Source organism: Macaca fascicularis, chromosome 20 (genome assembly GCF_037993035.2).
Source record: "Macaca fascicularis isolate 582-1 chromosome 20, T2T-MFA8v1.1".
In the NCBI taxonomy this organism is placed as follows: Eukaryota; Metazoa; Chordata; class Mammalia; order Primates; family Cercopithecidae; genus Macaca; species Macaca fascicularis.
This window is the reverse complement of record NC_088394.1, coordinates 1,435,716-1,462,192: the sequence shown is the minus strand read 5'-3', so window position 1 is coordinate 1,462,192 and position 26,477 is coordinate 1,435,716. Positions and strand designations below refer to the sequence as shown.

The 26,477-nt window shown below is 63.9% G+C and overlaps 4 protein-coding genes and 1 long non-coding RNA gene across 9 annotated transcripts; 3 read left to right on the top strand and 2 right to left on the bottom strand.

Moving 5' to 3' along the window:
• Positions 1-1,219: 1,219 nt before the first annotated feature.
• On the top strand, positions 1,220-14,248 carry FBXL16 (F-box and leucine rich repeat protein 16). The gene is made up of 6 exons (XM_045382743.3): positions 1,220-1,560; positions 9,144-9,790; positions 10,800-11,308; positions 11,664-11,748; positions 12,045-12,108; positions 12,348-14,248. Exons 2-6 carry the CDS (start codon positions 9,158-9,160, stop codon positions 12,494-12,496), a joined length of 1,440 nt encoding a protein of 479 aa, XP_045238678.1. The 5' UTR covers positions 1,220-1,560; positions 9,144-9,157; the 3' UTR covers positions 12,497-14,248.
• A 12-nt stretch (positions 14,249-14,260) lies between these two features.
• On the bottom strand, positions 14,261-16,264 carry LOC135968713 (uncharacterized). Its single transcript, XR_012429573.1, has 3 exons — positions 16,041-16,264; positions 15,859-15,954; positions 14,261-15,778 (listed from the first exon to the last, which is right to left on the bottom strand). It is a non-coding gene; the product is annotated as an uncharacterized lncRNA (long non-coding RNA).
• Positions 16,265-16,329: 65 nt separating this feature from the next.
• On the top strand, positions 16,330-22,218 carry WDR24 (WD repeat domain 24). Of its 2 annotated transcripts, none has more exons than XM_015442322.3 (9): positions 16,330-17,554; positions 19,087-19,264; positions 19,407-20,079; positions 20,638-20,756; positions 20,835-20,956; positions 21,032-21,136; positions 21,220-21,560; positions 21,643-21,827; positions 21,917-22,218. In XM_015442322.3, the coding sequence occupies exons 1-9, from the start codon at positions 17,074-17,076 to the stop codon at positions 22,083-22,085; spliced, it is 2,373 nt and encodes a 790-aa protein (XP_015297808.3). In that variant the 5' UTR covers positions 16,330-17,073; the 3' UTR covers positions 22,086-22,218. The 2 variants fall into 2 exon arrangements, with proteins under 2 accessions (XP_015297808.3, XP_073884499.1); XM_074028398.1 differs by lacking the exon at positions 16,330-17,554 and adding an exon at positions 17,999-18,058.
• Positions 22,219-22,302: 84 nt separating this feature from the next.
• Positions 22,303-25,172, top strand: JMJD8 (jumonji domain containing 8). Its single transcript, XM_045382741.2, is given in 10 exon segments — positions 22,303-22,349; positions 22,351-22,596; positions 22,676-22,765; positions 22,921-22,969; positions 23,045-23,141; positions 23,227-23,295; positions 23,384-23,503; positions 23,591-23,658; positions 23,738-23,872; positions 23,951-25,172. Coding segments are annotated over 10 exon segments (1,002 nt in total). The 3' UTR covers positions 24,032-25,172.
• Positions 24,079-26,444, bottom strand: STUB1 (STIP1 homology and U-box containing protein 1). 4 transcript variants are annotated; one of them, XM_074028422.1, is made up of 7 exons: positions 26,164-26,444; positions 25,479-25,819; positions 25,226-25,391; positions 24,946-25,033; positions 24,750-24,806; positions 24,546-24,662; positions 24,079-24,464 (listed from the first exon to the last, which is right to left on the bottom strand). In XM_074028422.1, the coding sequence occupies exons 2-7, from the start codon at positions 25,618-25,620 to the stop codon at positions 24,339-24,341; spliced, it is 696 nt and encodes a 231-aa protein (XP_073884523.1). In that variant the 5' UTR covers positions 25,621-25,819; positions 26,164-26,444; the 3' UTR covers positions 24,079-24,338. The 4 variants fall into 4 exon arrangements, with proteins under 4 accessions (XP_073884523.1, XP_005590860.1, XP_073884522.1 ...); XM_005590803.4 differs by having other exon boundaries at positions 25,479-25,677; XM_074028421.1 differs by having other exon boundaries at positions 24,079-24,662.
• Between the last annotated feature and the right edge of the window lie 33 nt (positions 26,445-26,477).

Sequence of the window (26,477 nt, the reverse complement as noted above, 5' to 3'; positions counted from 1 at the left end):
GCAAGACTTACGCAGAAGAGCTGCGCTCACCCCAGGTAGACCCAGTGGCACCCCACAGCACGCACAGAACCAGCCCCACCCTGGGACCCAGCCAGGATGCCGTCAGTCTGACCCTCCTTCCCGCTGCCCCCAGGTCTCACACCGGCCCCTCCGGTCGGGCTTCCCATCAGGACGCTGGGAACAGCAGCTGGTTTCACTCCTGTTCAGATCCTCTCAGGTGCCCCATTCAGCCCTGCAGCTCTTCCCCGATGCAGACCCCCTCTGCTCTCCCCACACCTGCTCCCTCCCCCGACCCTGCTCCCAGGAGACCCCCAGGATGGGGCGCCATTGGCCTCCGTTCTCCTGCCTTGAGTCTGCTGGGGCGTCTGGGTCTCCAGCGGTTCCCACCGAGTCCTCCACCTTACCCAGCACGCCCCACCCCTGCCTGGGCTGCAGCGGCCGCCGCCTCCAGCCTCCAGTTTATTCCCGAGGGAACTTGCCAGGCTGCTCGGATCTTTGCACACCCATTCCCGAGCCATCCCTCCCTCGCACCGTGGGGGTCTCAGCTCCAGTGGGGCACCCTCAGGACGCCCCCGCCCCCGTCAGAAGTCACCACCGCAAGCCCTCGGATGCTTTCACTGTCACTATCTGAAATGATCTGTGCAGTCACTTGTTTTCGCGCTCTGCGGGTGTGCCAGGGTCTCCAATGAGGCGCTTCTGGCCGGGCACGCAGCAGGTGCACGGGGGGGTGTGAGGGCTGTGAAGGGCCCTGGCCGCGGGCTGGGCGGGAGGGTCCAGAGATGGGGGTCTGACCACCCTGTCTCCTCTGGGCCGGGTCTCACCTTCCTCGCCTCCCCAGGTGGTGGCCAAGGGCAGGGACGCGCGGTGCCGCCCCCGTTCCCATAGGACCCCGGACCCCTGGGCCACCCGCCGGCGCCCGCTCTCCCGCCTCCCCTCGCCCTCCCTTCCGCCTCCCGCGCCCTCCCCGCCCGCCCGCCGCGCGCCCGGGTTTGTTATTGTGCGGGTGCCCGCGGCGAGGGGGGCGGGGGCGCGTGCCGGGCCTGCCGCGTGCTTGTGGAAGCCGTGCCGGGAGCGCGCCGCGCGCGGGGGCCGGGGCGGGGCGGGGGCGGGGCTCGGCATTATCGGCGCCCCCGCCTGGGCTCGCGAACCCGGATTGGCTCCCCACGCCGGGAGCGCGCCAGGGCGCGGCGTTTGGGGCCGGGCGGGGGCCGCGCGCGGCGCCGGCGGCGGCCGCGGAGGAGCGCGGGGAGGGCGAGGGGAGGAGGAGGCGCCCGCCTGGTTCCCTGCAAAGCGGCCTTATTTATCTGGGCACAGCTTCAGCCTCCCCGGTGGGAGGCTTGGGGCGGCCGATCCTCTCCCACCGGGGAGCTCCTTTCCGTGCGCGGCCGAGGGGGCCCGGCCAGGCCGGGACGCGGGGCGCGGGGCGCAGGGCGCGGCCGGGCCCTGCCGGCCAGTCCAGCACCCCGGCGGCCCCCGCGCGCGCCGACGCCCATGCCGGGCTCCCCATGACGGGAGGTCGCCCGGCAAACAGCGTGGCATGAGCCAGGAGCCCGGGCCGAGGTAAGGTGCGCGTGCGGCCGGGCTGCGGGGCGGGGAGGGGGCCAGGCCGCACCTCCGCGGCGGCCACAATGAGGAGGGGGCGGGGTGGAGGTGGGGGCCGCGCCGCCGCCTCCGGGTAAGGGCTTACGTAACGGCAGCCCCTTCCCCACCTCCCCCGCGGCCGCTGGGCCTCCGTCCCCGCCTGGCCTTCCTGCAGCCCCGCGACCCGGCCCCTGGCCTGGAAGAGGCCCGCTCCCCACCGGCCACTCGGCCGGGGCTGAGGATCGGTGCCGCCTGGGCCACCGAAAGGAGGAATTGTAGGCCCCCGGCCCCCACCCCGCCTGGTGGGCTCAGAGGGCGCCCTCGGACCTAAGTGACAGGCCAGGGGCCGTTAAACTGCAGGGGGGGCGCGTGGCTGTGCCGCCTGCGGGCCGGCCCTCCCCGGGCTGCTTCTGGACCCGAGGCCTGCACTGAGCTGCCGCCCGCGGGAGGAGGAGGGTGGGGGGAGGCTGGCACTTTCCTGGTTCTGGAGGCGGGACCGGGCCTTGGCCAAGGTTGGAGGGCCTCAGAAGGGAAACCTGCTGGGGAGGGGTCCCGTGTCCTCCTGGGGATTAGGTGGGTGGAGAGGTTTCCCCACCCATCACCCCAGAAGGAGAGAGGGCTGCGGTGGCTGCCTCAGGAACCCACGGCCCAGCGGCCACTCCAGGCCCTTCCCAGGCTCCAGGCTCTGCTCGGGCAGCCTGCCCTCCGCAGGAGGAGCAGATGGCGGAGGCCACCTCACCTGCCTCTTCCTTCAGGCCCTTCCCCCACACCCATGCATCCGAGGGCCCAATGGCCAGGGGCAGCTCAGGCCTCCCTGGTGCGCAGCTGGACACAGGGCCCTCTCCCAGCCCACCCCCTCCGGAGTGGTGCTGGACAGCAGCCTTGGAGCAGAAGGTTTGGGTGAGGCCAGGAGACTGAGGGATTTTCCATCTCCCAGGCCAGGGCAGAGGCCTGGAGGAACCTGGCTGGCCTGGCCAGAGATGGACACAGGGCTGGACCTGGAGCCGCCTGGAGGGGAGGGAAATTCAAGGCCCAGCTGCAAACACGGCTGTGTGGGGCGACCCTAGGACTCACTTGTCCCACTCCCTGCCCCCTGCCCCCCCAACCGCCCCTCACCTGGGGCCAGACCCATGAGTTCAGCCCCTTCATCGATGGACTCACCGCCTCCAGCTCACACCCACTTCCAGGGCAGCTGAAGCAGTCCGACTCCCACCAATGAGGAGGGCAGGGACGGCTTTGTGGGTGGGAGGAACGGGGCCCTTGAACCAGCCAGACGTGGACCCAGGAAGCCCTGTGTTGCCGGGGGGTTAGGGATGTCCCACCCCGGTGGCACTGCTCAGCCACCCAAAGACCCCATCTCCTTGCATGTGGGCACCCACTGCTGTGCCTCCCATGACTGGGTGGCAGTGAAGGGAGCTCGGTGGGTGAGCAGGTGACCCGAGCCTTCCCCACCAGTGGTGCAGGAGGAGCCAACGGCCAAACCAGCTGCAGTGTGTGGGTTCGGGCCTCAGGCACTAGGGGCCCAGGCCTCAACTCTGGGGGTGCTCACGCTCTCCCAAGCAGGGGCTGAGATGAGGCCTGGATCCCAGCACCCACTCCCCAGGGTGTCCAGCCTGCAAGGCTGAGCTGCCCTGGGCTTGACCATGGGTCCTTAGTCTGCTGGGGCAGCAACACGGGTCTCTCTCGAGGCCACGTGCCTGCTGGGCCATGGTGCCCCTCCCCAGAGCCCCTGGTGCACCCCCAGAAGCATCTCAAGCTGGGGGCGGGAGAGGAGCTCTGCCGCTGTGCCACGTGCCAAGTGGCAGGGACACGGGTGTGCCTGCGTCACGGGGCTGCCACGGAATGTGTCAGTCTGCACCCTGTCCCCAATCCCCAGCCACCCCAGCTGTCACCCCAGTCTCTGGGGCTGCCGCTGCAGATGGAGCCCGATGTGCGTTTTTCTGGCCACCAGGGCCCTGCGCAACTCCAAGGCCCTCCGTGGGCAGGCCTCGATGGTCCCTGAGGTTCTGTGAGGGCCGAGTATTTGGTTAGGCTGTGCCCTGGTCTGATGCTCACAGAGATGGGGACACCAGAGATGGGGGAAGAGACCTTCAAACTGGGGGCGCTGAGGGGTGAGGAGGTTTCCCAGGCATGCATCCAAAAGGATGTCCCAGGGGTGGGCACGCAGTGTTCAGCCTCTACAAGGAACTCAGCGCTGTGGCAGGGACCCTGCAGGATGAGGGCAGTGCTTGGAGAGACCACCAGCCCAGGGCCCAGCAGGAAGGCATCGAGACCCCATGAGGCAGAACAGGGCAGAGCGAGGACCCTGTGAGGTGCACCTGGCCGGGACCCAGGTACAGGGAATCAGCCAGCCCCCGGGCTCTTGGAGCCAATCGTAGCTCTATGTAACTTCTGGAAAATCCCTTTGCAAGCTCTGTTTCCCCAGTCCTGGTTAGGCAGTCTGTGAACGAAGGGCTCTGGTTAGTCGGAGGAGGGGTGCGTGTGGTGCCGGAGAGAGCGGGGCAGGAGAACCCCCTTCCCTCTCTTGGCTTGGGCCAGATGGTGGAGGACAGGCAGCCGCTTCCTCAGCCCTGCAGCTCCTGAGGAGGGAGCCAGCTGAAAAGGAGATGGGCTCCCCTCATCTGAAGGCTCTGTTTATTCCAAGGCCCACCCCAGCCCCGGGGTCCTGGGAGCCCTCTCAGTGACTCAGGTACCAACCTAATCCCAACCCCAGAGGCCACTTTCCCCATGGACACTGGCCCTGGCACAATCCGGATTAATTTTCCTAGCTATGCCTTCCCCACTGACTGGCCTCCTCCTAAATTTGAGCAATCCTCCATCAGCCCTCCGGGGGCCCTGGCAGCTGCACCCCTTTCTGCATGACTGAGCTAGTGGGGCCGAATTCCTCATTCATTCATTCCGCAAACATGCAGAGGCCATGCACATTGGTGCCGTCCGTCCTCAAGAGTCCTCAGGCCAGGAGGAGAGGCACCAGATGGACGGTGATGATAACCCATGGGATTGTGAGACCCTGGAGGCGCTTTCTCAAGAGCTGGGGGTCCCGGAGCAGGAGGCAGGGGCCACCTCACACCAGGAGCTGAGGGATGGAGGAGAAGAGCTTGCAGGGCTAAGGCAGGGAAACCCTGCCAGGCAAGCAGGGGGAACGGTGTTTGCCCAAGCAGAGGGGCAGGGGAGGGGGGATGGCATGACTGGGCTGTGGCATCAGGGCTGGGAAGGGGCAGGAGCTGAGGTCTCAGGGCTCAGTGACTTGCTTCGCAGAAAAGGCAGCTCTTGTGGGGCCCCAGCATGACCATCTGGGAATTGTCAGCCTGGACGCCTTAGGTGCGGGGTCCTCCCAGGAGCACCCGGGCCCCACTGTGCTCTCTAGGCTCACTCTGGCCACCCGCTTCACACTGCATCCCCTGGGGAGGACATAGAGGCCACGGTCACCTCTCCCCAGCAGCTCCCAGGCCAGGCTCAGGCTGCTGAGGACAAGACAGCTGAGGTAGGGTAACCTCTCTTTCCCCTGGGGTGAGCCCAGGATCCTCGACAGACTTCCACTTCAAGCTGAGCCAGCACCCCAGGACTGAGGCTGAGGATGGTGCAGGCATGGCCGCCTTTTTAGCAGGTCTCTTCCCCGTATTAGCACCTGGGGTGCTTGTCCCTAAAGGGAGAGGTAATCCCTAGCAGCCCACGCAGGTCGTCCGAGCCCCTTTGGGTGGAATGAGGGCTCTCACAGTCACCAGCAGGAAAGGGGGCTCTAGGAGCCATGGGAACCTGCTCCTTGATGACCGTCTGGCTGGGAGGGTGGGGCCAGGGCCAGGCAGAGGGGCCTTGTCTGAGCCCCCAGGGACTTCTCACTTAACCAGCGGAAAGACCCCAGTCTCCACTGGGAGCTCAGCTTTCTCCCACAGCGCCCATGCCTGGGCCAGTGTGTGGCTGTTTGCATTTTTGAGCTACAGGGTGGGAGATTCTCGGGCTGAGTCAGTCAAGCTGGGAGTGTGAGGAGCAGCGGGGGCCGGCAGGAACATGGACACGAGATTGGGGGGCAGCGGGGCCGCCTGTGCAGGGACGCAGCTGCCACCAAGCACATGGGTCGAGGGCTGACCCCAGGCAGAGCAACGTCTTGTGGCTGCGGTGTGGGTGTGGATGAGGACAGCCAGGCCCGGACCCATACCCGGACAGCCGCTCCTCAACCTGTCCCCTCCCTCCTGTGGGCTCTCAAAGTGTGGCTTGATTTCTCCATCTCGACCCTGAGGCCTGGAGGTGGGGACAGGACTGTGGGCGCCAGGAAACGTGAGCTGCCTAGCGGGGCGGGAAAGGAGCCCTGCGAATGCCTCCCCCAGGCCCCCCCAGCCCCGGCGCTCCACGTGCGGGCCCATGACTGGGAGCGTTTTCAACCTAAATCGGCACTGCTCCGGGATTATTCCTACCCTGGCACCGCCCCCGCCGCCTCCTCCAGATCGTTCTCGGCTTCTCCCCCACTGCCCGCCCCCGGGGCCCCTCCCTGCTGAGCGGGGATTGCGGGGCTGCCCCGACCCTGCCGCTGTCCGCTGTGAGGCCGGCCTGGGCCTGGCCCTGAGCGCGCGGCTGGGGCGGCCGCTGTCCATGGTGCTGGCGCGGGTGACGCGCCGACCGGCGGGGTCTGCGGAGGCCCAGGCGTCCCTGGCGGTGAAGTCCGCGCTCCCGGATCTGGGGGCACGGAGCATATTTAGGCTGGTGCTGTCTCCCGCTCTGGAGTCGGGGCGGGCGTGGGCCTGGTGCTGCCCCCTCAGGCACAGGCATCCTGCCATGTCCCCTCTCCCCAGCTCTGGTAGGGAACCAAGGCAGCCCCGCGCCAGGCCTCCCCGGACACCAGGGGCAAATTACTCCTCAGAGCCTCGTGTTCTTTACCCGAAACTTGAGGTAGCAACACCCCCACCCCTAAGGGCGGCCGTGAGGTCGGAACATGTGTGACCCCGGTGGGCCCTTGCAAATGTTGTGATGTCATCAGCCTCTGGGAGGCTGAGCCTTATCATGAACACATGACGGGGGTCACCGGCTGTGGGTACCTCCTCTGTGGAGGGCCTGGCCCCACTTTGGGGAAAGGGAGATGGTACAGAGGGTGGGGCTGGGGCTCCTGCCATCAGGGCAGGAAGGACTTTAAACCCAAAGCTGGGTTCTCAGCCACAAGGGCCACATGTTCTGGTGAGACCCCTGGTCCTGGCCCCGGTCTGCACCCCTCCCCAGATGTGGGCCAGTGGCAAGGCTGGCCCTGTCTGGGGCTTGGAAGCCAGTGCAGGGGCCTGGTGCTGGGAAGAGCAGGGCAGAACCTCCCACTGCCTCCCTCCCTCCCCTCCGCCCTGACCAGATTATGGGGAACGGGCTGCCGGCCTTGGGGTTGCAGTGCCATCCCAGACCCCACCACTCTCTGTGGTGGAGCTGACCAGGCCCTGTAGACCCAGAAGAGACACTCGGTGAAAAAGATGTGAGCTGTCCTCTTCCTGAGAGGATTCCAGGGCCCACCCCAAGCCTTGGAATCTTCTGAGAGACTCTCGGACACCCCCTTGGTGGCTCCAAGAGACCTCCCAGCGAGGCCGTGGCAGGAGGGGGCAGGGTGGGCTGGGAGTGGCTTTGGCCCCTCCTCTGAGATTTTGCGGCAGGGAGGCAGGACCTGCATGAGGCTCCAGGCTTAGTCCTGGGGTCACCTAAGACCCGGAAAGATGCATCTGGCTTTGCCCTGGAGTGTGGCCGCGGGGCTCCGACGTCACTCTCCCAGCCCTTGCTATGAGCCATGCACTGAGCTCATTCACATTGCAATGCCCCAAGGCAGTAGGTACCGTCACCTCCCCAGGCTTGAAGGTGAGGAAATTGAGGCTCAGAGAAGGGAAGTGGCTTGCCAAGACTACAGAGCCAGGGTGGGGCCCATTTCAAGTCCAGGGCGTGTGACTCCAGGGGCTCTAACCTCCTCCCCGGATGTTGGGGTGGGGGCGGCAGGAGATCCGGACTGCGGAGCAGATGGTAGCACCGTGAGGGTCCCACCTCTCCTTCGCTCCGTGGCTGTGCCCAGTGCCCCCTGCCACCCCACTCACAGACTGGAGGCCTGCGGAGGGTGCCCAGGACTGGTCCCACCCCACCCTGTGGGTGGATGTCACTGGCCTGAAGATACCCTCCACATGGCCTTCCACAGCCAGCTCTGCCCAAACATTGGCTTCACCACTTATCTGGCCATGACCTCAGGCAGGCAGTTTGCCCGGCCTTGGCCTCAGTTTCCTCATCTGTGCAGTGGGTACGGTTATCACAGCATCGTCCCCATTGGGGAGGTTAAAGTGACAGCTTGTGTCCAGGGCTAATCATGCTGGCGCCATGGCAAACCCTGGGAAGATGCCTACCCTTTCTTTGCATTGATTCTTTTTTTTCTTTTTTTGAGACAAAGTCTAACTCTGTTGCCCAGGCTGGAGTGCAGTGGCATGATCTCAGCTCACTGCAACCTCCGCCTCCAGGGTTCAAGTGATTCTCCAGCCTCAGACTCCCAAGTAGCTGGACTACAGGAGCCTGCCACCAAGCCTGGCTAATTTTTGTATTTTTAGTAGAGACGGGGTTTCACCATGTTGGCCAGGCTGGTCTCAAACTCCTGACCTTGTAATCCACCCGCCTCGGCCTCCCAAAGTGCAGGATTACAGGCATCAGCCAGTGCACCCAGCTCCTTGGGTAGATTCTGAGCCAGGGAAGCTCCTGTGCACGTGGAGGTTGGCTACAGAGCCAACACCAGAGCACCTCCTGAGAGCTGCGCAGTCACCCTGCAGGGGAGGGGCCAGAGTCCATTCCAGACCCTTCCCTTCAGTTCCCCAAGCCTGCCCAGAGGGGTGGGCCCGGTGGGTACTGACAGTGGACAGCACAGCAGAAGAGGTGAAGAGGGCAGTCCTGACCTCACCAGGTCCACCTCCATTTTCTTCTCTGTAAAATGGGCATCATGGTACCTAAGTGCCAAAAAGTGTTGGCGTTTCTTGGCCTCACTGGGCAGACAAAAAGGTGTCTGGTTAGAAGCGGCGGCTCATGACCGTAATCCCAGGATTTTGGGAGGCCGAGGTAGGTGGATCACTTGAGGTCATGAGTTTGAAACCAGCCTGACCAACATGGAGAAACCCTGTCTCTACCAAAAATACAAAATTAGCCAGGGGTGGTGGCAGGCGCCTGTAGTCCCAGCTACTCAGGCGGCTGAGGCAGGAGAATCACTTGAACCTGGGAGGCGGAGGGGTTGCAGCGAGCCGAGATCACCTCTCTGCACTCCAGTCTGCATTCCAGGCAACAAGAGTGAAACTCTGTTTCAAAAAATAAAAAGAAGGTGTCCATGGGTAATGGGCAATGAAGGTTGAGCTCAGTGCGTACTGCAGGTGCCCAGTGAGTGCCGCGAGTGGCCATGGTCAGTTTCCTGTTGCCGCTCACAGGGAGGGAGAGGCAGGCACTCCCATCCTCTCTGTCTGGTGATTCTGGAGCACTGTGGGGACGCCCAGGGAGGGAAGGAGCCCCACTGCACCTGCCCCCAACCCCAGCCTTCCAGACTCAGCAATAGACTCACTCTCCCTCCTGGCCCTCATCCACAGAGCGTGCCAGGAAGATGTCGAGCCCGGGCATCGACGGCGACCCCAAGCCTCCATGCTTGCCTCGAAATGGTCTGGTGAAGCTGCCAGGCCAGCCCAACGGCCTGGGTGCGGCCAGCATCACCAAGGGCACGCCAGCCACCAAGAACCGTCCCTGCCAGCCACCACCCCCACCCACCCTCCCACCACCCAGCCTGGCTGCTCCACTGCCCCGGGCTGCCCTGGCTGGGGGCCCGTGCCCCCTGGCAGGTGGACCAGCCTCAGCCTTGGCACCTGGGCCCCCAGCGGAGCGGCCGCCGCTGGCCACGGACGAGAAGATCCTCAATGGGCTCTTCTGGTATTTCTCGGCCTGCGAGAAGTGTGTGCTGGCCCAGGTGTGCAAGGCCTGGCGGCGCGTGCTTTACCAGCCCAAGTTCTGGGCAGGCCTCACGCCGGTGCTGCACGCCAAGGAGCTCTACAATGTGCTGCCTGGTGGCGAGAAGGAGTTCGTGAACCTGCAGGGCTTCGCTGCAAGAGGCTTCGAGGGCTTCTGCCTGGTTGGCGTCTCTGACCTGGACATCTGTGAGTTCATTGACAACTATGCGCTCTCCAAGAAGGGTGTCAAAGCCATGAGCCTCAAGCGCTCCACCATCACGGACGCAGGCCTCGAGGTGTGCGCCAGGCTGCAGGGGGACAGGGCTGGGGGCAGGGCCGGGCAGCAGCAACCCTGTGGGGGCCGGAGAGGATGGTGGCTTTGGGGTTGGGGGCATGTGCCCAGGCTGGGGTGAGGGGGACAGGGCTGGGAGGCAGGGCTGGGCAGCAGCAACCCTGTGGTGGCTGGAGAGGATGGTGGCTTTGGGGTGGGGGAAAGCAGGACTGACTACCGGGGGACCTCATGCAAAGGGAAAATGTGAGTCCCTTGCTCAAAGACAATCAAGATATTCAAGATGGCAGCAGCAGAGCAGTCAATTAAATGCAGGGCCCAGGCCCGGTGGCTCACGCCTGTCATCCCAGCACTATGGGAGGCCAAGGCAGGCCGCTTACTTGAGGTCAGGAGGTCAGGAGTTCGAGCCCAGCCTGGTCAACATGGTGAAACTCTGTTTCTATTTAAAATGCAAAAATTAGCCAGGCCTGGTGGCGGGCACCTGTAGTCCCAGCTACTTGGGAGGACACTGAGGCAGGAGAATTGCTTGAACCCGGGAGGCCGAGGGTGCAGTGAGCTGAGATCATGCCGCTGCACTCCAGCCTGGAACCTGGGCAACAGTGTAAGACTATCTCAAAATGAATGCATAAATAAATAAAATAAACGCGGGGGGGGGAGGATGCTGGGGGAAGCTGAGGGCCAGCTGGGAAAGGACCTCCCAGGAACAGAGGTCAGAGGAGCCGCCTGGCAGCTGGGCCTGTAGTTTAATTGTAACATTGGTGCCAACGCCCCTGGCACCTGCTCTGCCAGGCCCTGGGCTCTTGTCCCGATGCCCCACCTCCTCACACACTGCCAAGTGTTTTCAGGGTTCAGCTCCCTGCATGTTTACACCCTACCCAGGACCACTGCTTCCTCCCTGCGAGCTCCACCCTGTCTCCTGCAATCCTCTGGCGCTAGCTGCCGGCAGGAACGCACTGAGCTGGGGGCGGGGAGCCGAGGCCGGGCACCCCGCTGACCCGGCGCCCGCCCGCCTGCAGGTTATGCTTGAACAGATGCAGGGCGTGGTACGTCTGGAGCTGTCGGGCTGCAACGACTTCACCGAGGCCGGGCTGTGGTCCAGCCTGAGCGCGCGCATCACCTCGCTGAGCGTGAGTGACTGCATCAACGTGGCCGACGACGCCATCGCGGCCATCTCGCAGCTGCTGCCCAACCTGGCGGAGCTGAGCCTGCAGGCCTACCATGTGACGGACACGGCGCTGGCCTACTTCACGGCGCGCCAGGGCCACAGCACGCACACGCTGCGCCTACTCTCCTGCTGGGAGATCACCAACCACGGCGTGGTCAACGTGGTGCACAGCCTGCCCAACCTCACCGCGCTCAGCCTCTCGGGCTGCTCCAAGGTCACCGACGACGGCGTGGAGCTCGTGGCCGAGAACCTGCGCAAGCTGCGCAGCCTTGACCTCTCATGGTGCCCACGCATCACCGACATGGCGCTGGAGTACGTGGCTTGCGACCTGCACCGCCTGGAGGAGCTCGTGCTCGACAGGTGCGCGCCCGGGGCCGCGCCGGGCGGGGCAGCACAGGGCGGGGGGCGGGGCGGAGCGGGGCCGCGGCGGGCCGGGCTGCACGGGGAGAGGCGGGGCGGGGGGAGGGCTTCTGGCGGGGCGGAGGCTGTGGCGCGGCGGGCAGAGCCCTCGGAGGCAGAGCGCCTGGGGACCGGGCAGAACCGTAGCACGGGTTGGCTGGACCCTTGTCCTTCCCGGTGGGTGGGATCGAGGAGGGGCCTGTGGCTGCTCCAGGTGGGGCAGGAAGGGATTCACGCCAGGGGCACTCCCAGGAAGACGAGGGAGGGCCCGGGCCAGGTGATTTGAAGGAGGGGGTCCCCTCTGGTGCAACCACAGGTGTGTACGCATCACGGACACTGGCCTCAGCTATCTGTCCACCATGTCGTCCCTCCGCAGCCTCTACCTGCGATGGTGCTGCCAGGTACCGGCTCTCAAACACCCCGGGATTGGGGAATCGGCGGGGAGGTGGGGGCGCGGGGAGAGCTCCTGGACCCACTCAGATCCTGGGAGAGTCTGGGGCCCCTCCCTATCCAGCAGCCGACCTAAGCGGAACCCAGGGGTCCCCGGCGGCCCCCACCAGCACTTCCCAGCTGCCTCCCGGCTCCGGGATGACTGAGGAACCCCGGGCTTGAACCCGCCTAGCCCTCCATGGACCCCAGGGTGCCCTCCGCCTCGGTGCGAGCGGAAATCATTAAGTCGCTCCTCCACGACCGACAGGTGCAGGACTTCGGGCTGAAGCACCTCCTGGCCCTGGGGAGTTTGCGCCTCCTGTCTCTGGCAGGTGAGACCCCCGTTTCTACTCTAACGCTGAGCAGTGACCACCCACCCCCACCTAGTCCGCCCGCCCAGCCTGCCCGGTCCTTGTGCAAACTCACGCCCGGCGCGGACACACCGTCCCGGGTCCGAGGCGGAGGAGGAGGGACACGCGGGCACTGAGCCGCCCTATGACCCCGCCGTCCCCGCCTTCCCCGCCCAAGCCCTGGGTCTTGCGCACTGAGCCGCCCTCTAACCCCGCCGCAGGCTGCCCGCTGCTCACCACCACCGGGCTGTCGGGCTTGGTGCAGCTGCAGGAGCTGGAGGAGCTGGAACTGACCAACTGCCCCGGGGCCACCCCCGAGCTCTTCAAGTACTTCTCGCAGCACCTGCCCCGCTGCCTCGTTATTGAGTAGCGCGGGGCCCCCGCCCTGGTCGCGGGAACCCGGCCATGACCTGGGCGGGGGCGCGGGGCGCCGCCGAGCCCCCTCTTCCCGCCTTGCGCTCGGGGGAGTCCCCGCGCCCCCGGCCTAGCGCGGGAGGCGGGGTGAACCGAGGGAAAGCCCCGCCCCGGCCTTCGGCCCCTCCGCCCTCCCGACCCCGCCCCGGGCAGGGGGGCGGCGGGTGGGTCCGCCCCACGCACGCACGCACACTCGGGGACTTTGTGCATGCCCCTCGTGCCCGCACTGCACGCCGCCCTCCGCCACGCCACAGCCACAGCCGCCGCCATCACTCGCTCGCCCGCCCGCTTGGGGGGCGGGGCTCGGTCCTTGGGGGGCGCTTTGAGCTCTCCAGACTGTCCTTACCGCCTTCCCCGCCACACCCGCTCTGTCTCCCCACTGTCCCCCCATCCCGGGCAGGGCCCAGGGGAATTGAGGGGGCTGGGTCCCCCAGGACACAGGGGCCCGGAAGAGCCCTATGGGCTTCCTGCATCTTCCACCGCACCATGCCTGGAGCCCTCCGAGGGGTGTCAGGGGAAACAGGCCACCGCCAAAGCCATGGCCCGCCGCCGAGAGCCCAAGCCCCACCCGCACCTCCTCACCCATCCAGTCTGACCCACGCGGCCTCCCTTCCTCCTTGCCGCTGTGTGGGGCAGCCCCCTGTCGGCCCCCTAACCCAGCCTTGGTTCCTGGCCAGGCTGAGACAGAATTGGGCAGGGAGAGGGCAGAAGGGCTGGCGATCACTTGGAGTCATTAACATTATCCCAGCTGACTCCGGTCGGCCTCAACCCAGGGGTGGCACAGGCACCTTGCAAGCCTCTGAGCTGGAGCCACCCTCAGGCCTGGGGAGAGGCCTGGGCCAACCCCACACCTCAGCTCCTGCACCCAGCCGGGCTCAGTTCAGGCCTGGGCACCGAGCTTCACCCTGGGCGATCTCCTCAGGTGGAGTCTGCAGAGTGGACCCAGCCAAGGGTCAGGGTCAGCACTGGGTCAGCGACTCCAATCTTCCAGTGGCCAGCACACCCTAGACACCCCAAGGAGGGAGGGCTCCTTTCTGGCCTCCCCGCCACTTCACCCCTCCCCAGCTTCCCAAACTTCTGCCTGCCCAAATGGGCTCTGACCGTGCTCTGTCGGCCCGAGACATTTGGAGGTCCTGGGGGATGCTGGCAAACCTCAGCCGTCGCTGAGGAGGGGGCTGGGGGCCCCTTCCCACCCCAACCTTGAGCCCCAGGAGATACAGGGCCCACACCCAATCTTGGGACACTCCCTATCTGGTTGGAAGAGAGTAACCAGTTTCCAGAGAGCCAGAGAGTGAGAGAGAAAGAGTGAGAGAGAGAGAGAGAAAGAGAGAGAGAGATGCTGTTGAATCAGAAACAGATCAACAGCCCAAAGATTTTCCAGCCCCAGGAAGCTCCAGGGCTGAGTGGTCAGGAGCCAGTTTCTCCAGCCCCTCCTCCCCACAACCCCTAGTGGGGAGGGGCAGCTGTCCATTTGCCCAAAGTATTAATGCAACTGAAGCTGTGATATTTCCAACGACTGTAGGAGGAAAAATTAAGGGGAGAGAGGAAAACAAAACCAACCAACCCCTAAAATCATTTTCTTATTGTACATAACGACCTCATTCTCCTGTATATGCGGAAGATATAACCTTATATTTGGTAAGTGTTTCTTGTGCTATTTTATCACGTGACCTGTTTATAAAAATATATATTAAAAAAATTGTAAAAATCTGTGTCTGAGTTGTTCTTAGGTCACCAGGCCACAGTATAGGATGGCGTATCTGCCCTGGGCGTCCCAGGTCTCGGGATTCTCCTGTGCCTCTTATCAGATTTATTCTTTCTTGCAACAAAGGGGTAGAGGCTGGATGCCAATGTGGTAGAATGGAAACAACAGTGACTACACGGAAGGCAGAGGACCTCCCATTCCTTAAAGGCAGAGACGACACTAAAGTCACTACACATAATATTCCCTCCAAAGTATCTAGACTCTAGCCCACCCATCCGGAGAAGCAGAAATGAGCCCTATTCTATGCACAGAGTAACAGGCAGGGACAAGGATGTCGCAAAAGATTACACAATGCACCAATAGCAATGTCTGACGCCCAGGGAAGAAAGGTCGAAAGAGGGTAACTGAGGCTGGGCATGGTGGCTCACGCCTGTAATCCTAGCACTTAGGGAGGCCAAAGCGGGGAGGGGGGGGTGGATCACCTGAGGTCAGGAGTTCGAGACCAGCCTGGCCAATATGGTGAAACCCTGTCTCTACTAAATATATAAAAAATTAACCAGGCGTGGTGGTGGTTGCCTGTAATCCCAGCTACTACGGAGGCTGAGGCAGAATCACTTGAACCCAGGGGGTGGAGGCTGCTGTGAGCTGAGATTGCGCCACCTCACTCCAACCTGGGTGAAACAGCAAAACTCCGTCTCAAAAAATTTTAAAAAGAGACTGGGCACGGTGGCTTACACCTGTAATTCTAGCACTTTGGGAGGCCAAGGCGGGTGGATCACCTGAGGTCGGGAATTTGAGACCAGCCTGAGCAACATGGAGAAGCCCAGTCTCTACTAAAAATACAAAATTAGCCCAGCATGGTGGCGCATGCCTGTAATCCCAGCTACTCAGGAAGCTGAGGCAGGAGAATCGCTTGAACCCGGGAGGCGGAGGTTGCAGTGAGCCAAGATCGCACCACTGCACTCCAGCCTGGACAAGAAGAGCAAAACTCCATTTCAAAACGTTTTGAAAAAAGAAAGAGGGCAACTGGTTGAACAAGTGTGTCAGGCACTGAGCATTCGGTGGGGACTGAGCCAGAATGTGATTCCTGCCCTGGTGGAATTCACACTCGTATGTGACCAACAACCAGTAAACAAACGAATGGGTGGTGACAAGTGCCGTGGAGGCCACAGTGATGGAAAGGCCCATTAGGACAGTGGTCAGGGAGGTCCTCTCTGTGGAGGAGGCATCGCATGCGCAATGTCCCCGAGACAGGAAAGGGCTTGGTGGGCTGGGAATGGGGGTGGAAGTTGCTGTGGCTGGAGGTACACAGGGGAAGGCAGAGGCCAGGTGTTGGGGGCTCATTCACAGTAGAGTGGGAGCTGCCAGAGGCCTCAGGCAGAAGACCTGGTACCTGACTTCCGTGCGGGTTTCAGATCAGAGGGGAACGACGGACCCAGGAAAGCTGTTGGGAGGCTGCTCCTGAGGTCGCAGGAGTGAGGAAGGAGGGGAAGCTCGGAACCTGTCCAGGGATGACCAGACGTCATGATGAACCTGGGGATTGGAATAGGAGATGGTATTAACATACTGAAATTGAGACTTAAAAAACACAGACCAGGCGCGGTGGCTCACACCTGCAATCCCAGCAGTTTGGGAGGCTGAAGCCAGAGGATCGCTTGAGTTCAGGAGTTTGAGAGCCGCCTGGCCAACATGGTGAAACCTCGTCTCTACTAAAAATACAAAATTAGCCGGGCGTGGTGCTGGGCGCCTGTAGTGCCAACTACTCGGGAGGCTGAGGCAGGAGAGTCGCTTGAACCTGGGAGGTGGAGCTTGCAGTGAGCCGAGGTCCCGCCACTGTACTCCAGCCTGGGCGACTGAGCGAGACTCCGTTTAAATAAATAAATAAACAACACACAAGCACAGCACCGAAGCGCAATGGCGACGCTCAGGGAGGCCCGCAGACTCCAGTCCTGGGCCTCTCCCGGCCTCAGCCAACGCAGCTTCCAGACCCGGAACTTTCGTGGTGTGGGGCGAGAGTCTGTTCCCACTACCTGAACGGGGAGGGTAAGAACGGACCACTTCCGGCGAGGGGCGGGAAAGACAGCGTCTTCCGGCGCGGCGGTTCCGGATAGCCGTGCGCTTTTAGTAAAAGATTGGGGTTCGCGCGGCGAGAACGGCTGCCCCGCGCCACTGCGCCGGGGAACCTCTGCGCCGCTCCCAGGAACCCTATTCTCCGGGTCGCCGGCTTCTCTCCTGCCTCCGGTCCCGCCAGACACCTCGAGCTTCTTGAGTAGCTCGGACCTTGATGTCCCTCTGGGCCCTTCTCGCGTCTAATGCCTGAGCCCTCGGGCCCCTCTAGCCCTCTGTTCCCTCCCCTCTTTTGTTCCTCCCTAGAGCCCCGCCGCCCTCGGAGGCCCCCAGGGCTGACAGTGTGGACGGCGGGAGTTTCCTCGCTCCCCTGCTGGGATTGACTGACCGAGGGTTTAGTGACTGCCCGGATCTGGCTGATAGGGGGACCGAGAGGTGGCCTGGGCCGGGAATGTCCAGCTAGGGTCTTCCATGGAAGTCAGACATGAAACTGACAGGCCTAAGGGAAGCTAGGGAGCCCTCTCACCGCTCAGCCAGGGTGATGGACTGGACTGACGGACTCCAGTGAATTTGAGCTTGCCTGTCAGGCTGATCGGTTGATAGACAGCCCTGGACTGGCTCACTAAAACTGACCAGCCCGGGCCCAAGCAGTTCTGGGGTCCCAACCTGGGTGAAAGGTCTGAACTGATGACCCACCCAGGCTGACCAGACCAGCCCACCTCACTGACCTCCTAACCCCTGACCTCATCACCTGTGCAGCCATGGAGAAGATGTCCCGTGTGACCACAGCCCTGGGTGGCAGCGTGCTGACGGGTCGCACCATGCATTGCCACCTGGACGCTCCCGCCAATGCCATCAGTGTGTGCCGTGACGCAGCCCAGGTGGTCGTGGCAGGCCGTAGCATTTTCAAGATCTATGCCATCGAGGAGGAACAGTTCGTGGAGAAGCTGAACCTGCGTGTGGGGCGTAAGCCTTCACTTAATCTGAGCTGCGCTGACGTGGTGTGGCACCAGATGGATGAGAACCTGCTGGCCACAGCAGCCACCAATGGTGTGGTGGTCACATGGAACCTGGGCCGGCCGTCCCGCAACAAGCAGGACCAGCTGTTCACAGAACACAAGCGCACGGTGAACAAAGTGTGCTTCCACCCCACTGAAGCCCACGTGCTGCTCAGTGGCTCCCAGGATGGCTTCATGAAGTGCTTTGACCTCCGCAGAAAGGACTCTGTCAGCACCTTCTCGGGTGAGGCCACAGAGGCGGGTCAGGGCAGGTGGGCATCTCTGCCAGTGCCCAGCCTGTCCATGCAGGTGGAGAAGGGCTCCGTGCATCAGAGGCCCTCAGGATCACTCAGAGGGCTTTCTCAGGGGGAAAGGGAATCAGCACGGGAGGGTTGGGGCAGGTTGGGCTGGACTGCATGTGAGCCAGGGCAGTGAAGTGGGAAGAGGCAAGAGATGAGACCAACAGAAATTGAGGCTAGCTGTGGGGTAAAGGAGGGCAGAGCCCCAGCGGTCTCCCAGCCAGCCCCGGTGATGAGCAGAGAGCCACTGCATGACTCTCTTCCCTCACGTCGTAGCTGCAGAGGCTGCCTCATAGCAGGAGGTCCACCAGGACTTCCAGGTTTCCTGGCCCAGGGAGGCAGAGGAGGTGGGTTTGCTGTCCAGTGCCCCGGGACCCTTTTCCTAACAGGCCCAGCTCCCCGATGGCTGACCTGAACCAGCTCTCCCTTGTTCACCTGGAGGAGACTAGGTATGAAGCACAAGGCGGAGCCCTCAAGGGACTCAGAGAATTTACGGGCCACTTTAGACAGATCCTGGCCAGGCACGGTGGCTCACGCCTGTAATCCCAGCACTTTGGTAGGCTGAGGCGGGCCGATCATGAGGTCAGGAGATTGAGACCACCCTGGCTAACACGGTGAAACGCCATCTCTACTAAAAATACAAAACAAAAAATTAGCCAGGCCTGGTGGCACGCGCCTATAATCCTAGCTACTCGGGAGGCTGGGGCAGGAGAATGGCTTGAACCCGGGAGGCAGAGATTGCAGTGAGCCAAGATCATGCCACTGCACTCCAGCCTGGGTGACAGAGGGAGACTCCATCTCAAAAAAAAAAAAAGACACATCTTGAGCTGCCTCCCCTGGAGGGCCCTAGAGGAAGGTTGGGTGCCGCCCTCGAAGTCTCTTGGCGTGGTGGTGCCCTAGGGTGGACCTGGACCCTGACTCATCCAGTCCTTTGGGGCGGACCAGGCAGTTCCAGCTTCAGGTGAAGGGACTGGGCCGAGGCTGGGGCACCCTCGTCAACACCTCCTTGCGCCTCCCACAGGGCTGTGGGGTGGGTTATGGCCAGGCGGGTTCCTGCTCCGGCCTCCCACAGGGCCGTGGGATGGGTTATGGCTGGGTGGGTTCCTGCTCGGGCCTCCCACAGGGCCGTGGGAGTGGGTTATGCCTGGGTGGGTTCCTGCTCGCCCAGTGCTCAGCTGCTGCATCCTGAGGATGCACCACAGCTTTGCTCAGGGACCGATGCAGGATGCAGAATCTAGGGCAAATGAGGCCTGGGAGTATGTGTTAAAAACCACCTGGCGTCCTGCTCCCGGGCCCAGGCTCTTGTGGCGACTGCGTGTGGCTGCTTTCTTGGGCAGATCTTGGGGATGTCCAGTCTACCCTCTGGGCCTCTGTTCTGGGCCACAGGCAGGTGTGTGACACCATGCCACAGCTGCTCTGAGGGTGCACCTCGTGGGCCAGCCCCATCACCTCCCCTGCATCGATCCCCTGCCTGCAGGCCAGTCTGAGAGCGTGCGGGATGTGCAGTTCAGTATCCGGGACTACTTCACCTTTGCTTCCACCTTCGAGAATGGCAACGTGCAGCTCTGGGACATCCGGCGTCCCGACCGGTGTGAGAGGATGTTCACAGCCCACAATGGACCCGTCTTCTGCTGCGACTGGCACCCCGAGGATAGGTGTGGCATGGGGTGCAGGGGGCAGCAGGTTGACAGTAAGCTCTCACTGCCTCAGACTTGTGAGTCAGTCCGGAGCAGCAGAGCTAGGGGGTCCCCTCTCCACAGGAAAGGCCACTGAGGGTTTGGGTGGGCCTTCCCACAGGGGCTGGTTGGCCACAGGAGGGCGTGACAAGATGGTGAAGGTCTGGGACATGACCACACATCGTGCCAAGGAGATGCACTGTGTGCAGACCATCGCCTCAGTGGCCCGTGTCAAGTGGCGGCCTGAGTGTCGCCACCACCTGGCCACGTGCTCCATGATGGTGGACCACAACATCTACGTCTGGGATGTGCGCCGGCCCTTCGTGCCAGCTGCCATGTTTGAGGAGCACCGAGACGTCACTACGGGAATCGCCTGGCGCCACCCCCACGACCCCTCCTTCCTGCTGTCTGGGTCCAAGGACAGCTCACTGTGCCAGCACCTGTTCCGCGATGCCAGCCAGCCTGTCGAGCGTGCCAACCCCGAGGGCCTCTGCTACGGCCTCTTCGGGGACCTGGCCTTCGCCGCCAAGGAAAGCCTAGTGGCTGCCGAGTCGGGGCGCAAGCCCTACACTGGCGACCGGCGCCACCCCATCTTCTTTAAGCGCAAGCTGGACCCTGCCGAGCCCTTCGCAGGCTTGGCCTCCAGCGCCCTCAGTGTCTTTGAGACAGAGCCGGGTGGCGGCGGCATGCGCTGGTTTGTAGACACAGCTGAGCGTTACGCGCTGGCTGGCCGGCCACTGGCAGAGCTCTGTGACCACAATGCAAAGGTGGCTCGAGAGCTTGGCCGCAACCAGGTAGGTAGGTGTTGAGCCTGGGGGCCCCGGGGCCATGACCTCAGGGCAGGGGCTTGTTCATCTGTCAGCTGTGCCCACCCCCCGACCTCAAGCTCCGCAGTGGATTCCAGCCGGTCACACCAACAGCCCTTGCCCCGATCACTGAGGGTGTCAGGATCACACAGGGCCAGGGCTCCAGGGTGGGCCAGACCCGGGACTGTCCTCTGTGGGGTGGTCTGGGGAGTCGTGTGACTCAAGCTTTCTGTTCTGCCCTCTTGTTTCTGGAGCTCTCCCCGCACCAGCAGTGGTGGAGCTGTGAGCTGCCGCTCCCATGCCCATCTCTGGCTGCCCCACAGGTCCCCACCACCCAGTTCTGTTTCCCTCTGTGCTGCTCTAGGGCAGTGCCTGAGATTTTTGTCTTTCCTATGAGCCTCAGCTTTCCTACTTGGGGTGGGCCTGGACATTGGGTACCTGGGGCAGCTGAATGCTGAGGGCTTGTCATTCTGTCCAGGCAGAGGGGGACCTGCATGGGGTGGTGGGTGTCCAGGACACCCACAAGTGACCAGTGCCCGCCCCTAGGTGGCGCAAACATGGACCATGCTGCGGATCATCTACTGCAGCCCTGGCCTGGTGCCCACTGCGAACCTCAACCACAGCGTGGGCAAGGGTGGCTCCTGTGGCCTGCCCCTCATGAACAGGTAGATGCCGGGGGCAGCTCTCCCCAGGGGCTGGGGCTGCTCGAGCCCCCCCCACCCATGGGCCCTTCCTGCCCCCAGTTTCAATCTGAAGGATATGGCCCCAGGGTTGGGCAGTGAGGCGCGGCTGGACCGCAGCAAAGGAGATGCACGGAGCGATACAGTTCTGCTCGACTCCTCGGCCACACTCATCACCAACGAGGGTAGGCTGGGGTGCTGACGGGAGAGGGGTGGGGGTGTCCCAGAGGACCCTGAACGCCCACCCCATTGTCGGGCAGATAACGAGGAAACCGAGGGCAGCGACGTACCTGCCGACTACCTGCTGGGTGATGTGGAGGGTGAGGAGGACGAGCTGTACCTGCTGGATCCAGAACACGCGCACCGTGAGTGGGGGTCTGGGCAGGGTGGGGTTCAGAGGTGAATGGAGGACAGAGACTCAGAGCGGCTGCTGGTCCCTGCCTCCCAGCCGAGGAGCCTGAGTGTGTGCTGCCGCAGGAGGCCTTTCCACTGCGCCACGAGATCGTGGACACGCCTCCCGGACCCGAGCACCTGCAGGACAAGGCCGACTCCCCGCACGTGAGCGGCAGCGAGGCGGATGTGGCCTCCCTGGCCCCCGTGGACTCCTGTTTCTCGCTCCTGTCTGTCTCACACGCACTTTACGACAGCCGCCTGCCACCTGACTTCTTCAGCGTGCTGGTGCGCGACATGCTGCATTTCTACGCTGAGCAGGGCGACGTGCAGATGGCTGTATCTGTGCTCATTATCCTGGGTGAACGGGTGCGCAAGGACATCGACGAGCAGACCCAGGTGTGTGGTGGGCGGGGCCTCCCCCCTCTGCAGCGCTGCCCCTGGCACCCAGACCCTGACCACCGGGCGCTCCCTCCCCCAGGAGCACTGGTACACTTCCTACATCGACCTACTGCAGCGCTTCCGCCTCTGGAACGTGTCCAACGAGGTGGTCAAGCTGAGCACTAGCCGCGCCGTCAGCTGCCTCAACCAGGCCTCCACCACCCTGCACGTCAACTGCAGCCACTGCAAGCGGCCCATGAGCAGCCGGGGCTGGGTCTGCGACAGGTGGGGCAGTGGGGTTGGGAGCTGGGGCAGGGGCCTGCAGGCAGCGCAGGAGCCCCCGCTCAGGCGCCCTCCCTCCTGCCCGCCCCCAGGTGCCACCGCTGCGCTAGCATGTGTGCCGTCTGCCACCACGTGGTCAAGGGTCTGTTCGTGTGGTGCCAGGGCTGCAGCCACGGCGGCCACCTGCAGCACATCATGAAATGGCTGGAAGGCAGCTCCCACTGTCCCGCGGGCTGCGGCCACCTCTGCGAGTACTCCTGACGGGGCATCTGCTGGGCTTGCCTGGGGCCCGGGGACCTGACTGCCCGGCCGACCGCGTGCAGAACTCCGCGTGGTCTTGTGCCCGAGACGGGCGGAGGCTGAGACCCCAATAAAGGAAGTGGAGCCGCTGTCAGCACTGCGTGTCACCCCATCGCGCGGCGGGTCCGCCGTATGCCCCCGGTGCTGCTGGCGGGCGGGGGCTTTCGGCGCTGTCGCCATGGTAACCGGCGGCGCCAATAGTCGCTCTCTGGCCGCCTTCCCCGCGTTCCCGTAGAGGCCTCTTCCGGGGCGGGCCAAAGGAGGTCACTTCCGGGGTCCGTCCCGGCTGCCGGCCGTTGCCACGACGACGAAGCTGCCGGCCAATGGTTGGCGGACGGGCCCGAGGTTCCCGGCGTGCAACGCGGCTGTCTGAGGGCGCCGGGCTCATGGCGCCGGCGTCGCGGCTGCTCGCGCTCTGGGCGTTGGCGGCTGTGGCTCTACCGGGCTCCGGGGAGGAGGGCGACGGCGGGTGGTGAGCGGCCCGGGAGGGGCCGGGGCGGTGGGGGCACGTGCGGCGGGCGGGGCGCGGGCTGACCCAGCTGTGCCCGCAGGCGCCCGGGCGGGCCGGGGGCCGTGGCGGAGGAGGAGCGCTGCACGGTGGAGCGTCGGGCCGACCTCACCTACGCCGAGTTCGTGCAGCAGTACGTGCTTCCTTGATCGCGGAGGTCGGGCTCTGTTCACACGCCCGTCTGCCCGGACCGCCCAAGGCCGCCTTCCCTGATCTCGCGCGCGCGTGTGGGGCGGGGGCGGCGAGGGTGACTGTCGGACCTGGCCGCGACTCTGCATTTCTTTCCAGGTACGCCTTCGTCAGGCCCGTTATCCTGCAGGGACTCACGGACAACTCGGTGAGCGCGCGCCCGTCCCCGGCCACTCTTGCCCCTGCTGGGTCCGGCCACTAAGCCCCCTCCCCGCCCCCACAGAGGTTCCGGGCCCTGTGCTCCCGCGAAAGGCTGCTGGCCTCGTTTGGGGACAGAGTGGTCCGCTTGAGCACCGCCAACACCTACTCCTACCAGAAAGGTGAGCGGCTCCGCCCCTGCGCCCGCCCGTGTGCCAGCACCGGGACGGCTGGACCAGCCGGTCCTGACCCGGCTCTCTCCTGCAGTGGACTTGCCGTTCCAGGAGTATGTGGAGCAGCTGCTGCACCCCCAGGACCCCACCTCCCTGGGCAATGGTGAGTCAGCCCTAGGTGGCGGTAGGGGGTGGGGACGCCTGGAGTTTCCAGGTGCCAGGATCCCTGCCCCCACCGTCTCTACTGGCAGACACCCTGTACTTCTTCGGGGACAACAACTTCACCGAGTGGGCCTCTCTCTTTCGGCACTACTCCCCACCCCCATTTGGCCTGCTGGGAACCGCTCCAGCTTACAGCTTTGGAATCGCAGGTGAACGCTGCTCAGGACTGGGGAGGAGTGAGGCTTCTGAGGGTGGGTACAAAATGGCTTGGTCACCAGGTGCTCATAACCCCACAGGAGCTGGCTCGGGGGTGCCCTTCCACTGGCATGGGCCCGGGTACTCGGAGGTGATCTACGGCCGTAAGGTCAGCACAGGGTTGGGGTTGAGCCTTGGGGCTCGGTGACCAAAACAGGCAAGGGTGACGCTGCTGCTCCTGCCCCCAGCGCTGGTTCCTCTACCCACCTGAGAAGACACCAGAGTTCCACCCCAACAAGACCACGCTGGCCTGGCTCCGGGACACATATCCAGCCCTGCCACCGTCTGCACGGCCCCTGGAGTGTACCATCCGGGCTGGTGAGGTCAGTGGCTGGCAGGAGAGGGCCAGGCCAGGCCAGAGGCCCCCAGCTAATCTGTGCTGCACCCCTTTTCTCCACCAGGTGCTGTACTTCCCTGACCGCTGGTGGCATGCCACACTCAACCTTGACACCAGCGTCTTCATCTCCACCTTCCTCGGCTAGCCAAAGCAGCTGGCAGGCATGCCTGCCACACACCAGCACGTCCCATCTCGTGCTCATGGATTTTATTACACAGACAGTGTCGGCAGTGGCTTCAGCCCAGCCCACCCTCACCTGCTTTTCCAGCCCACAAAGGGGGACAATCATGGCCCAGCAAGAGCTATGCTGAGAGGGGGAATAGTCCAGAGCCCAACAGCAGAACTTGAACTTGGAAGGGGCCAGGGTGGCCAGCAACACAAACTATGTACAGGGGTGGAGGGCTTCCGCCCAGGGCTCTCCTGGACCAGGATGCTGGGCAGGGCAAGGCATCTCAGTAGTCCTCCACCCAGCCATTCTCAGAGATGAATGCGTCAATGACTTCCTTCATGGCCAGGTTGGGGATGAGCTGTTCCTGGGTCAGGGGGCTCCGGGTCACGGGGTCAAAATGACCCACGCGCTGCAGTGACAAGAAGGGCAGAGGGCAGTCAGTGGGCCCAGGACCATGCTGCTGGCCCTGCTCCCCCAGCCGCAGCCTCACCTGCAGGTGCTCCTCGATGTCCTTGCGGTCGTAGGTGATGCCACTGGGCGTGATGCACGGCTCCCGCATCAGCTCAAAGCTGATCTTACCACACAGGTAGTCGGGGATGTCACGCTTCTGTGGCACAGGGGCACACGATCAGAGGCTGGGAAGGGGCACTGCTCCAGCACCTGCCACCCACCGCAGCAAGTGACAGACACTCACCTTCCTCTTCTCGTCCACCTGAGAGAAGAGCTCGTCCATGTCTGCCATGTACTTGTCCTGTGAAGAGTTGAGCACTGCACTTGTGCGGGACACCCCACCTCCCTCCTCCATGGGGCACAGACCCAACACAAGGCGGGGATGCTCCCACGCCAGGTGCACACACACAGACCCACATGTGGGAGGGGGGCACCCTCACATGCTTAGCCTCAATGCAGGCCTGCTGGGCCCGGACGTGGCTGTCGTCCTCATCACCCTCGTGGTTCCGCTGGCACTCTTCCAGCTCCCTGGGGGTTGACCAGGAGCCAGTAAGAGATGGACCTGGCCAGATGTCTGACCACACCCCAACCTCAGGGCTAACATTCATGCTTCTTCCCCACGTTTTCTGCTCGCCAGTAAAACCTTCAATAAACGCTCATGTTGGTAGTTGGTGATTCAGAATTACCCCAAGACAGGGCGACCTGGGGTGAGGGTCCCACCTCTCACGCTCCGCGGCAATGAGCCTGGAGAGGTAGGAGTGCAGCTCGCTCTCCTGGTGGATGCGCCGCTCCTCGATGCTATTCCAGCGCTTCTTCTTCGCGATTCGAAGAGCGCTGGGGATGTCGTCCCCGAAGTTCAGCCGCTGCTCCTTGGCCAGGCTGTAAGCTGGGGAACGGGGGCTTCAGGTCACTCTCTGGCCAGTCCACCCGCCTGGCCCCAGGGGCCCCACAACCGGGCAGCTTGTCAGCCAACCTCGCTGCAGATTGGCGATGGCCTCATCATAGCTCTCCATCTCCAGCTGGCACTGCCCCAGGAAGAAGTGCGCCTTCACAGACTGCCCGTCCAGTTCCAGGGCGCGCCGGCAGTCGGCCAGGGCCTGCTCGTGCTGCTGCATCTTCAGGTAGCACAGGGCACGGTTGGTGTAATATACGGCCACCAGCGGGTTCCGGGTCTAGGGACCAAGGCCGGGCCAGCCGCATGAGGGTGTAGGCTCAGCGCGCCCCCTCTGTCCCACGGCCCGTCCCAGCTTCTGCGCTCTGGCTAGAATCAAGAAACTAGGCTTCTCAGTCGTCAAAGCCCCTGGATCCAAGGATCTGCAGACAGTGGAGTACTGGCTGAGCCTATCCGCTTGACTCCACTTGGTTTTGTAAAGTTTTCCAAATCTTTGGAGAGTCCAGGCTTTGGACCTGGGAGCCTCAAGGGGCGAGGGCCCCTGCCCTCCCCCCGACCCGGCCGGCCTCCATCCAGCATCCCACCCTCGTTCTCCGACACCCGGCGCTGGGCTCGGGAACCACGGCTGGGCTTTAGGAGCCCAGGACATGCCCCGCAGAGGAACCAGACCCTCGGTGGGGCCAGCCGGGCACGGGCCCGGCCCTCCCCGGCGCCGCCGCCGCCGCCGCCGCCGCCGCCGCCGCCCTTCCCGCGCGAGCGCACTCACGATCGCGCGGCCGTAGCAGGCCGCCGCCTCCGGGTACTTTCGGCCCACGAACAGACGGTTGCCCTGCTCCTTGAGCTCCTGCGCACTCGGGCTCTTCTCGGGGCTTCCGCCGCCAGCGCCCAGCCGCGCGCCGCCCTCCTTCTCCTCCTTGCCCTTCATGGCGCCGCGCGGCACGGCCTGGGCTGCGCTCCCAAGCTCCGCGCCTGGCGGCCCAGCGCCTGCAGCCCGAGCCCCGCAGCCCGAACCCGCGATCCTCTCGGGCCCGGCCCAGCTCCACCGCCGGAACTTCCGGCCGGGGGCGGGACCAGCGGGGA